At 34.9% G+C, this 12,411-nt stretch overlaps 1 protein-coding gene across 4 annotated transcripts in view; it reads left to right on the forward strand.

Annotated features, from left to right (window-relative positions):
* LOC136028886 (conserved oligomeric Golgi complex subunit 2-like) overlaps positions 1-12,411 on the forward strand; it is a 57,796-nt gene that overhangs the window by 19,963 nt on the left and 25,422 nt on the right. For all 4 annotated transcript variants that reach the window (XM_065706840.1, XM_065706838.1, XM_065706839.1 and 1 more), the window contains exons 4-5: positions 457-684; positions 6,704-7,005. In XM_065706840.1, coding sequence (XP_065562912.1) covers positions 457-684; positions 6,704-7,005 — 530 coding nt within the window. The remainder of the gene's footprint in view (positions 1-456; positions 685-6,703; positions 7,006-12,411) is intronic.

The raw sequence follows: 12,411 nt of genomic DNA on the forward strand, positions 1-12,411 counted from the left end.
AATTATTTGTATTTTAGTGATAGTGTTTTTATTAATAATTTCTTGTGTCAAAAGCATCAATGTATGTTTAATCATAATTGATAATAAAGCTCTCTTACGTATTATGGGTACCAGTGATCTTCCTAAAGTGGCATTTCTAAAGTAATGTATTTTGTTTTTTAACTGAAATCAAAGTTACTTCTTTGTCTAGATGTATTGATGTAGTAATTTGTAGCATGTCGTTTGTGGGTTAAGGCTTAAGATTTTTTAGTCTAATTAATAACACATTAAAAGCATTGCAATAGTAAGAGCATTATTTTTAAGTGCATCTCTCATCTTGTTAGCTGCATTTTTACTATTTTTGAACATTTTTTGCGTTTATGCTTTTGTCGTCAATTAATTTCACTTTTCGCTCTTTACTAGTCTATTTCATATATCACTATTTTTCTGAAAACTTTTTATGGTTACACTTTTTAGGTGTTACAAGCAAGCCTTAGAGAGGCTCTGAGAGACATAGAAAAATGCAAAGAAGACAAGGACAATTTAAAAAGGAAAGCTGGTGTTGCAAAATGTCGAACAGAAATAGAAAGGATTTGTCATGGAAACATCAATGAGCGACCTACGGAAAGACTTGTTGCTGAGCTTGCTTACCTCAGAGTGCTAATGGAACAGTGGAAGAAATACATTTCCGAGGAAGAAAAGACAGTAAGAATAATTTCAGTTTCTTACTAGAGAGTCAAACAAGAAAGATAAAACTCATCTTAACTCACCAATGTTGTCAATCTCTTCATGGTGATGAACAGATTGATTTTTGCATATGCAGCGAATAAATAGATTGATTACCGCGTATGCAGTGAATGATCTTTTGCAATGCTGATTTTGGACACATAAAAGTCGATATTTTAAAGTAATCCATGAAAGGTTTTTAACGCGAGAATATTTGCATAATTTTAGAAAAGGGAGAAAAAAAAATTCTACAACGGATATGATCTTGATGAAAATTTCATTCTACATTTCATAGAATTTTATTTTCAGAGAATGTTATTTTTGATAGAATAACATTCGAGAACTGGGAGAACTCTATATTGGAGGTTTCAAATTGCTAAATTCAACGTTAAAAGTTTTTTTGTTTTTTTTTTTTTCCAGGAAGGACAGTCATGGATGGGTTTTTTGCTGTTTTTTTTTTTTTTTTTTTTTTTTTTTTTTTTTGCGAGCTATCGTATCGAACCAGCAATCGTGGATTATAAAGAGAGAATTCTGCATTGTGCCAACAAACCACAATTTTTGACCCAACTAGGCCAAAATATAACTGAGCGAAAGTTTTGAGATAGCTAAAAGGCTTAGAATTATCACAAATATTTTTAAATCTCCGTTTCAGAGGTTGTGCTGCCGGGTGGTGCATATCCATGCTTAATCAAATGTGCAGTCTCTACAAAATGAATAGCCATAATAAATCGTTTATGCAGTAGGCTATAATCAACGACTACACAGCATTGTTTAATTGGACACACATTATTGGAGAAAAGGTTAATGGGTTTTTTTTCATCGTGGGTAGGTGTTCCTGAAGCCTAAATGCCCTTTTATTCCAACAACTTTAAACTTCCTTGTAAGGATCATCTTATCAGCGTGGAGGGCAATTCTACTGCTACTACTACTAATGCTATTACAAACAACTCACTGCAACACCAAGCCGCCTGAGGTCAACCCATCTACACACGCTCCTCATCCATCCCAATCTATTCAAAGCTCCCTTCTTTTATCCTCCGAAGAAGTTCTCATTTCGCTTAAATCTTTCCCCACGACATACTACCACCCTATTCGGGAAGTTACCTCAGCCTTTCTCTCATTATAGCTATAGAAATCGGGATCGAAACCACGTTTTTTGCACAGCCTACTGTTTAAGATACGGTCAGTCAGTCGGGTACCCAAAATAATCCGTAGACAATATCTCTGGAAAACATCTAGCAAATCCTCCTCTGTCTTTCGAAGTGCCACGCTTCAGAACCATACTTTACCACTGTCGTAACTGTAGCTCCCAATATTTTAATCTTGTTTAGCAGAATTATTTTCCTATTCTTTCAAAGTTTTCCGACTGTGAAAAAACCCTGGGTCTTGGCTATTCTACTTTTTAACATCTTCACTGCACCCACCTTTGTCTTTACTAATAATACCACATAGATAAGAGAAGCTGTCCAATTGATTGGTCTTCTTAACATTAATTTTCAAGCCTATTCTTCCACCCTGAACTGTCGAAGCCTCCAAAAATTCATCGTTTTGCTAACATTTTCATCTAGGATTGTAATTATTATCTGAGACAGCACAAGACTACTGTCTAAGTAAAAAGTCATGTGCCTTTCATGTACTATTTTTTCCACGGGCACTTCATGTTGAAGGAATTGTTGTAGAGACGTTGGAGGAGACTCATATAATTGGAAAAGTGAAAGTTCTAGTTCTGTTGAGTCGAAAGTGATTAGAGGGCAACTAGTGACATTAAAGGGCACGCCTCTCCTGGTAGTATGAGGCTAGGGAGCTTAAACTGTTATGGGCTGGTGAGTAGCTTGGACCATTTATGTTCGTCTCTTCCATACCACTGAGTTGATATATATCTTAAAAACCATGAAACAAGGATAATTTTCGGTCACCGAAAAAATATAAAAATTATTCTCGTTTCTTGGATTCTACATTATTTATATGTATTTCCATTTCTTTTATACAAGCATAGGGGGCTTAACTTGTCGCATTGAAAGTCAATGTTCCTTGTCGTATTGACGGAGATAGTAACTCAAACACAGTTCTAATTGTTACACCGACAACGTCATTTAGCCAACATTTTGCGGTCTGTAACCTTGACGAAATACAATTTAACCATTTTAATAATTTAATTTTTCGCATTGCTAAAGAATCTAAATAAGGAACTTGCTGCAAAATATTCAAGCATATGTGGCATTTAGCAGATCGAGTTGCAACGAGGATGCAATAAAAAAAGATGATTAGCGATGTCTTCATGAAAATAGACAGGATTTCGTTACTGCAAAGTGACTTCAACTTGTATCTTCCTTCTCAGAATGATAATTCTATAGCCACTGGGCTGGGGTAGCACAGTGGCTGCATTAATGAAAAAGTGTTTTTTAGGTTGAACAATGTTATACGTCAATGGGAGCAATGGGACATTGCTGTCCCAGGAGCCACGCTGTCCCAGGAGCAAGTGTCATAAATAATGGATATTACTCATAGTTTACTCATTATTTTTGAAAGCTGTGAAATAATCACTGTTTTTTAAACATATTCTTGACTTATTTTGATTTGGACTTCTGTATTTCAATGTTAAACTCGGATTTTCTAATCAATAAGCATGTAAACTCTTCTAAGGTAGTTCCGGTTGAAAATTGTTTAAAAGGTTTAAAAAAATTAGCCAACTCAATTAAGCTTTTTTGGAAGGTGGAACTGGTGTCATAATTATGCCTTTTGGGGATCGGAATCTTCTGTAACGTTTTTGGGGAAATTGAATTTCTAAGTTTTTGTCATCGAGACATTCCCAGAAGAAATTATTGAACATTAAAGAAAGTTGATGTGGTTAATTAACAATAAGTTCTTATAATAAAAGAGCTAATGAAATAGCTAGGCATCTTGGGAATCAAAACACGATCTAAACTTTATTGGGGGGGGGGTAAGAGATGCCTCTAAAGATTTGTCATCAGGACATTCAATAGAAGGGACTTTTGAATCTTAGACAAACCTAGTTGGAAGTAAAACTAAGTGCCATAGTTTATCTTTTTATGGGGCTGCAACTCATTTTGCCCTCTATGACGACGAAGTACTTTCTTAATTTTTGCCATTTGGACAAATACCAGAAAGGGCTATTGGGTCTTAGTCGAAGTTATCAAGAAGTAAGAACCGGAAAAGGGCAGATGTTAAACACAGGAAAATTCAAAAGTCGTAAATCATAGGAACAATCCATGGAATCAGAGTCCCTAATATTGTTCATGCCCCCCCCCCCCCGCAAAAAATGTTTAGCTAAACTTTTCTATTAAACTTAGGCCTTAAAACAGGGAAGAGCAAGGTAGGTAAGTTCATTAAGATTAACCCAAAGAACTTCTCGTAGAAAATTGAGGAAGAAATAATGAAAGTTGAGCATTTGTACCAGACATGTAAATCTTTTTTTCTACAAACTAGAATTCACTGAAAAATAACACAAAGCGATTATTGCAGAGAAACAGTGGGAAAATGTAGTTTGTTAAAATTAACCTCAGAAGCGACTTTTTAAGAAACTTTTTACTTAAAAAAGACCATCATCTGGTGATAATAGATCGACAGCCTAGCAAGTTGCTGTAGCGGTCATGTCATTACCAACTTAAATGAATAAAAATGGAACTCCAATACGGTATTCAAGTCATATTGCAAACTGCTAAAAATGGATTGGCTGTCTTTGAATATGCATTTTATGGGGTTTGACCCTCTGGATAAAAATTAACGTTTTGTGGCTCAGAGTTGCAGAAAACGCAAGTTTGTTGTGGCTAGACCTTTTTATTACTTAAAAACGTCAACGTCTGCTGAAGATCTGTCAAAAACTTTAATAAGCACTTCTGTGTTCATGCTGTTATCAGCTGACTTCTTATGAATAAATCCTGAGCTCAGTCCATTTCTCAAGATGGGAAGAGGAGGGGTGCTCAATACCTCCTGTTCGTGCTTATAAACTATGAAAGATTGATTCGTTCAATCAGGATTTACATTGTCCTGGGTGTTGATCCTTACTGGAAAAACAGATTATGTTTTGTAGCGCAAAATGACAGAAAACACCACTTTTCTGTGACACAATTTATTTTGTTACTAAAAAAAGCTCTATATATTGCAATTTTCTTTCAAATCAGCCCTCTTCCAAAATTGTAAAAGCACTGGATCAATACAATCATCCCCGGGAAAAAAGAGGCACATCTATGCTTCTTATGCAAAAAGCGATTTTCCTTGTTGTTCGAAAAAGATGGGGATCTATTCCCCTTGCAATTTCAGTCCAATTGTTGTTCAACAAACATTAAATTAACTTTTTTATTTGTGCAAATGTCCAAGTTTATTAATTGAATCAATTGCCTTGCCTGACACTCATTGCCGAATGGTCCGTTTTTGGCTTTAGACGCTTGTTTGCCTCTCATTCTAGGCAAATTAACGGTCCTCTGTCAATTCTAAATTCTTGATTCAACTAAGGCTATAGGTAGGCGTCCCTTGTTTACCTCTCATTCGAGGCAATCTAATGGTCTTATATCAATTACATTATGTTACATATGTCAATTACATTATCCTGGGTGTTTATCCTTACTGACAAAACAGATGATGTTTTGTAGCGCAAAATGACAGAAAACACCACTTTTCTGTGACACGGTTTATTTTGTTTCTAAAAAAAAGCTCTATATACTGTAATTTTCTTTCAAGCGAGCCCTATCCCAAAGTTATAAAAGTACAGGATCGATACAATCCCCCCTGGGGAAATAAGAGGCACATCTATGCTTCCCATGCAAAAAGTGATTGTCCTTGTTCGAAAAAGATGGGGGTATATTTCTCCTGCATAAGGTTTTTGACCGTAGTGATTCCCATGGGGTGCTTCTCTGTTTTTGTCTGACGCGAATTTTGAGATGCTTTCGGTTCTTTGGAGCAAATTTGATAACTTTGTTTTTGCAATAAAATTTTACTATTAATATTAGTTGAAATTACAGTTGCCATTACTGGTTCAGATTGAAGTGGCAGCTCTTTTTCACTAGAATTTTTTTTTTTCAAAACACTAATTTAACCTTTTTCTTACTATTGACCGTAATTTGCTCTTTACTAGGCTGCAGGGTCACGGCAATTTGCCTATTTTAGGCTTTTTTTAAGCTGTTCTTTTCTAGCACATATCATTTGCAATCTGCCTGTTTTAGGTATTTTTTTGAAGCTCTTTATCTCCCCTTTTTATTTTTATCAACTATACATTCGTCGCTATTTATCAACTATCGTTTTCAAAAATGATCAGTTTTATTCAATAATGTCATCCTGACCGTTAAAAAGATATTCCTCTATACATCATCGAGAATTATGTCGATATTAGCCACTTCGGTTCAGCTAGTTACGCAGGGGATGGGGTTTAGGCCCATAGCCTGAATTTCAAGATTTTATGATTGTCTTTACCATTTCTGATATTTTCAAGATAATTCGACTGTTTTTTTCTTTTCGAACTTTCTTCAACAGCGAACACATATGATATTGTTTATAGTAATATAAGCTCTTTGTTTTATTCAGTACTATGATGGAAACTTTTAAATCAGAATGGCATATGTAATAGAATAAAATGAAAAAAAGAAGTATAGAATAAGGGTTTATGTGAATATAAAAACTGGGCAAAAAAATGGTTAACTAAAATTTTTTCTACTTGAAAAAAAAAACGGTTGACGATAGATTTTTTGCCCGGCCTAGTAGGCCTTGTTGTTTTCTACAGGTTGGGAGGCCTCTTCCTGTGTGCCCGAACCTTGTTCAAGTTCATGATTATGGATATTCTTTGGTCTAAATCTCTAAGATAATTGTTTCTGACTTGATTCATTTTAAAACAGAACCTCTCACTTGTGATTACCTGCTCTTGTGGGTAATGATGGCTGGAGAAGTATGAATTTTCGAAGCAAATTTCGTCAATGTATTTTGTCAATTAGTGGGTTTTGATAAATTTGCAAAGAATAAAAAAAAAATGCGTTTTATTACATTTTAGTTATTATCAAATTTGGAGGAAATAACTGCAAAGAAGCTGTCAGAAATGTTGGCATTTACTTTAAAGAGTCAGAACAGGGATGAGAGCATAGTGGTTCTGAACTTTTTCATTCTTCTTGGCTTTAACAAAACTGCAGAGGAAAGCGTTCGCCTTGGCTTCGTTCGTCCGTTGCTGGAAAAACTATTTGAAACCAATACTTTTGGAAATGAGCCTGCAGAACTGGACCGTTTCTTTTTCCTGCTTAGAAATACTATTATAGGTCAATTTAGAACCCTGCTTGAAATTAGTATTCAGTACTTAAGGTAGGGGCCAAACTTTAACCTTTATTAAGATAAATTAGGGTTAAGATGATTCATGGTAGAAGACAATATATCTCGGCAGAAGAAGACCACTAATTGACGTTGCTCTGTGGCTTCCATCTGTTACATAGTTAAAAAGGAAGTCTTTTAAATCTCATGAACAAATATTCCTTTGAGTACATGTCCAAAAAAAGAATGCGCCTAAATTAATTTTGCAAGTACATAAAGGGGAAGATTTTATCCGTTCGACACTCTTTTTTTTCGGCGAGAGAGATGAATTTTTCTAAAATAATCCGAAGCTGATTTGAACCGAATATTGGTCGATATGATCAGTAGAAGTAAAATCAGCGAAATTCCAGTTTTAAATACTTGTTATTACGCATCTATGATTACAAAAATGATGAACGAAAATAAAAATGTTGAATAGGGAATTAACCCACCCCTAAAGACCTAAAATGACCATATAAATGATATTTAATTCTCGGACCTGACATAACAAACAGGTGTAGTTAATGACCAATCGAAACAGAAATAGCTAGTGAAATATGACATAATAATAGCATACTCTATCAAACGTGTGTAAACGAAGTGATGTATGTCATTAAATATGTAGGCTGCCTCTGGGACAAGGCCCCCAGATCAGTCAGTAGACGTGAAATCAACAAAATTCCAGTCAGGTCAGAATTTAGCTTTACTTGTATTAGTTTTGCTCGCTGTGTCACGTACTTGATGGGGTGCTTAAATCAGATATACACTTACAAAAAAAAAATATATTATTGATAAGTGGCAAATTACATAGTATTTTTTGGAATCTTTCCTGAAAAGACTTTGAATACTACTTAAGTAGAGTTACCCACTTAGCTTAACCTCAGGTTTCTATTTAAAGCTGACATAATAGCCACTACACAATCAATGTAACGTAAACTTATTTTGTTTATCAATGTGCAAGAGTGGCTAATATTTTTTTTCAGGAAGTTCTTTTTGTGAGTGTTTCAAGTACGACACTCACATGTCACACTTGAAACTATGAAACAATGGCAAAGGGGTTAAGCCATCCTTTCTCCGTAATTTACTCCCTCCATTATTTCAGCTAAGATTATATTTTCGTAAACTTTTTGATAGTTATTAAAATTTTGAGCAAAGCCTGGATAGACGACCATAAGTGGCGAAAAAATTACTGTATCATGCACGCATATTTAATATTCTCTGTTTCAGTGTATGTTTATTATGCATAAGTATCTGGATAAGGTCTTTCTGAACCGGATCCGATGAATCTCTAGGGTGTCGCGTACCTTGGTGCCAAAATCGCAAACTGCAAAAACGCCAACTCTAACAATATCTCTTCACAATGTTTTTTTTTACAATAGAGCTGACTGTGATATCTAAAAATGCTTTATTTTCTCTTGATATATAATAAAGCCGACAAATCTAAACTAATGATAGATTTTTTATAGTATTTCCCTTTGGGAACCAATAGACCGTTTTATTGGGTAGTAAATTTGTTTCTGCTTTAGAGTGCAATTCCTTTAACTTTATAAACATGTGTATACACAGGTCTGACTTCTTGGAGGGGGGATTGATTAAGTAGATAAGAGGATGGGGCTGCAATAACGAAGCAATGTGACAGAATGCATTGGACTCGTTTATTTTGTGCTATATATTTTTACGTTAGGGGGTGAGTGGGGTTGGTGGTTTGTACCTTAGTTTAGGGGTGCTGTCCAAATTCTTTATTCCCCCCCCTTAATATATAGCCTGAATTATATTATTATATAAACTAATGGTTATATGGTGGCTATATTTCATTAGAATAAATCTAACTTCACTTCTCGAGTGTGTTTCGTTTAAGTAACAAGTACCCAATTGTAATGCAGGCTACTATTTTTCACTATCCAAAAGGGAGCCTTCGTACTAATCTAAATGGTACCTCCCTTCTCTCTACACAGGTATGTTTATAGACGCTAGATTAGAAATTAAATTAAAAAAAACTAGTTTTTTTTAACTGAAAGTAAGGAGCGACATTAAAACTTAAAACGAACAGAAATTACTCCGTATATGAAATGGGTTGTCCCCTCCGCAATCCCTCGCTCTTTACGCTAAAGCTTTTAATTGTTTTAAAAAGTAGAATTGTGGCAAAGAGTCAAACTTTAGCGTAAAGAGCGAGGGATTGCGGAGGGGACAACCCATTTCATATACGGAGTAATTTCTGTTCGTTTTAAGTTTTAATGTCGCTCCTTACTTTCAGTTAAAAAAAAACTCATGCCTTTTTCGTGCTCTCGTAATATCCTATTTACGCAGTAGTGGCGAAATGGTGACAAACACATGGGACAAAATCCCACAATTAAATCTCAAAATCTAGGATTTGGTTGTAACCTTGATTCAAAAAACTTGAAGAAACTTGTTCAACTGCTTCTATGAACCTAAAATATTCCTGGGAAACAAGTTAGTTCATTACAGCACTAAGTCACCCGAAGCCAACGTAGCTGTGCACATCCCTCTTCTACCCTTTTGTGCTTATAATTTCAGTCTTTGCTCCCTCTCTTGGGGTGTCTATTCTCTTTGGATCTTTTCTTACGACCTCTTAAAACCCCATTCAACAGCGTTTTCATTTATGTTTGACTTCTGAAAAATTACAAAAATCATTACTTTTAGCCATCTATTACCATTTATTTTTAAAACTTGACTTAACCATCTTAAAATTTTTAGTGTAATTTCTAGAGAATGTAGTCGAACTATTTTTCTTACAGCTTATCGCCTAATATGCGGTCATTATAACCTGTGCCTAAAAATATCCTTTGATAATTCATCTTAAATATTTAGCCCTTCCAAACTTTTTGTTAGCTGCGAAAAAAAAGTAGACCCTAAGTCATTGCACTTTCTATGCCTGTGCTGTAAACACCATTTTTTTTAATAATCCTACCTAGAAAATATTATTCGAATAGGTACTTTCAAAGAAAGAAAATATTGTTTAGCCAAGTCACCGAGCAGCATGTTAAGTGAGAACGAAATAAATCAATTCTCTATAATAAGTATTTTCAATGATCCAGTAATGAAATTAATCAATTTTATTGAGTTTAATTCTCGAAGTTAAATAAGTAAATGGAAAAATACTCAAAACGGGTCTTACTGTAGAAAGAATTCCTCCTTTTTTTAGGTCTATCAGAGTCTATTTTTAGGTCTATCAAGCTGCAAAGGTGGTTCCTCTTTCGTATGCAGCTAATGTTTTCTTAACAGAGAACACCCGGCATCTGATTGCTAGTTTATTGCGGATTGCCCATCGCTCTTATTTTTTCCTCTTGGATTTCTGCTAGATTCACACTCTAGGGAAGAAATGGAAGTTAATTAAGTGGTATTGACTGAATGAAAGTTGATTGCTAAGTAAAATGATCGTCTTGATGCAAATTAAAGAATCATTGCATATGAAAATACAAAGTGTGTTAAAGTGTAATCATAATAATTAAAGAAATAATTCTTAGCGAAATGATCATTTAAGTACCAATGACATCAAAATGACAACATTTTTTGTCACCTGGCTCCTTCTCATTAGATACCTGAAAACCAGGATTTTCTGCGATTTTTCTTTTGGCTGTTACAAAATATCAAAGGCTAGAATTCATCCGCAAAGTTTTACAATGTTTCCAAACCGAACCGTGGATAACGCTTTTCGAACTTAAAATTCGATCGCTTTTCAGCTTAAAAATTAAAAGATATCGCAGACACCTAACAAATAATCATTTAGGAAGATATGTCATGAACTTCCGGTTACACAATATTTCGTGGCCATCTACATGGGCTAGTCTGTTTGATTGTTTATCGTGTCTCAAGCCAAACGGGGTAGGGTAATATTTCAAAGTAAGTTCTTTTATTACACTGAAATGTGTCATCTCCGTTTTGTATTTCCTGGTTTCAAGAGTAAGGTATTTTCAGTGAAAATTCAAACAGAGAGAATTCAGACGAACATTCCTTACGACATTTGGGATCGAATTATTGCACCTACAATCAGCAAGTACGTCTCTAACCACAGCGCTGTCGTAAGGTGTATGATTTAATTTAATATTCTAATAGTTCATTTAGTTACGCTTGAAAAAGTTTCCTTAAGCTATGATAATAGTTACACTTTTGGAATAAATATTTGGAAGGGATAAATTTAACAAATGGAGGATAATTGATCTTTCCAAAAAGATGCTTTTGTAAGTAAATTAACAACTAAATAATTCTAAGAGTTCTTGCTTATTCCAATTTCTATCAAACAGTTCGTGGGAACGAACTGTAGTAAGGAGCGACCCGGCTCAATAGTAACCAAAACTCTAAAAAATGGAATTTTGAAACCAATAGCTACATCAAAAGATTTGCATTTTAATGCTGATTTTAAATATATAAGTTTAATCAATTTTAGTCTTACCCATCAAAAGTTACGAGCCTAAAAAAAATTTGCGTTATTTTAGAAAATAGGGGGAAAAAACCCCTAAAAGTCATAGAATCTTAACGAAAATTACACCATCAGATTCAGCGTATCAGAGAACCCTACTGTAGAAGTTTCAAGCTCCTATCTAAAAAAATGTGGAATTTTGTATTTTTTGCCAGAAGGCAGATCACGGATGCGTGTTTATTTGTTTGTTTTGTTTTTTTTTCCCAGGGGTGATCGTATCGATCCAGTTGTCCTAGAATGTTGCGAGAGGGCTCATTCTAACGGAAATGAAAAGTTCTAGTGCCCTTTTTAAGTGACGAAAAAAATTGGAGGGCACCTAGGCCTCCTCCCACGCTAATTATTTTCCCAAAGTCAACGGATCAAAATTCTGAGATAGCCATTTTATTCAGCGTAGTCGAAAAACCTTATAACTATGTCTTTGGGGACGACTTGCTCACCCACAGTCCCCGTGTGAGGGGCTACAAGTTACAAACTTTGACCAGTGCTTACATATTGTAATGGTTATTGGGAAGTGTACAGGCGTTTTCAGGAGGATTTTTTGGTTGGGGGAGGGGTTGAGAAGAGGGGGATATGCTGGTGGAACTTTCCATCGAGGAATTTGTCATGGGGGAAGAAAATTTCCATGAAGGGAGTGCAGGATTTACTAGCATTATTTAAAAAAAAAAACAATGAAAAAATAAATATGAAAAAGTTTTTCAGCTGGAAGTAAGGAGCAGCATTAAAACTTAAAACGAACAGAAATTATTACCCATATGAGGGGCTCACCTCCTCCTAATTCCTCGCGCTTTACGCTAAAGTATTTTTAGTAATGTCAACTATTTATTCTACGGCTTTTGTGATTCAGGGGTCATTCTTAATGAATTGGGACAAAATTTAAGATTTAGTGAAAAGAGAGAGGTACTGACGAGGGGGCGAACCCTCTCATATATGTAATAAAAACACGAGAATAAAAAGTTCTTTACGTAAGCTAATTTATAAGTTAC

The sequence above is a fragment of the Artemia franciscana genome, chromosome 7 (assembly GCF_032884065.1).
Source record: "Artemia franciscana chromosome 7, ASM3288406v1, whole genome shotgun sequence".
NCBI lineage: Eukaryota > Metazoa > Arthropoda > Branchiopoda > Anostraca > Artemiidae > Artemia > Artemia franciscana.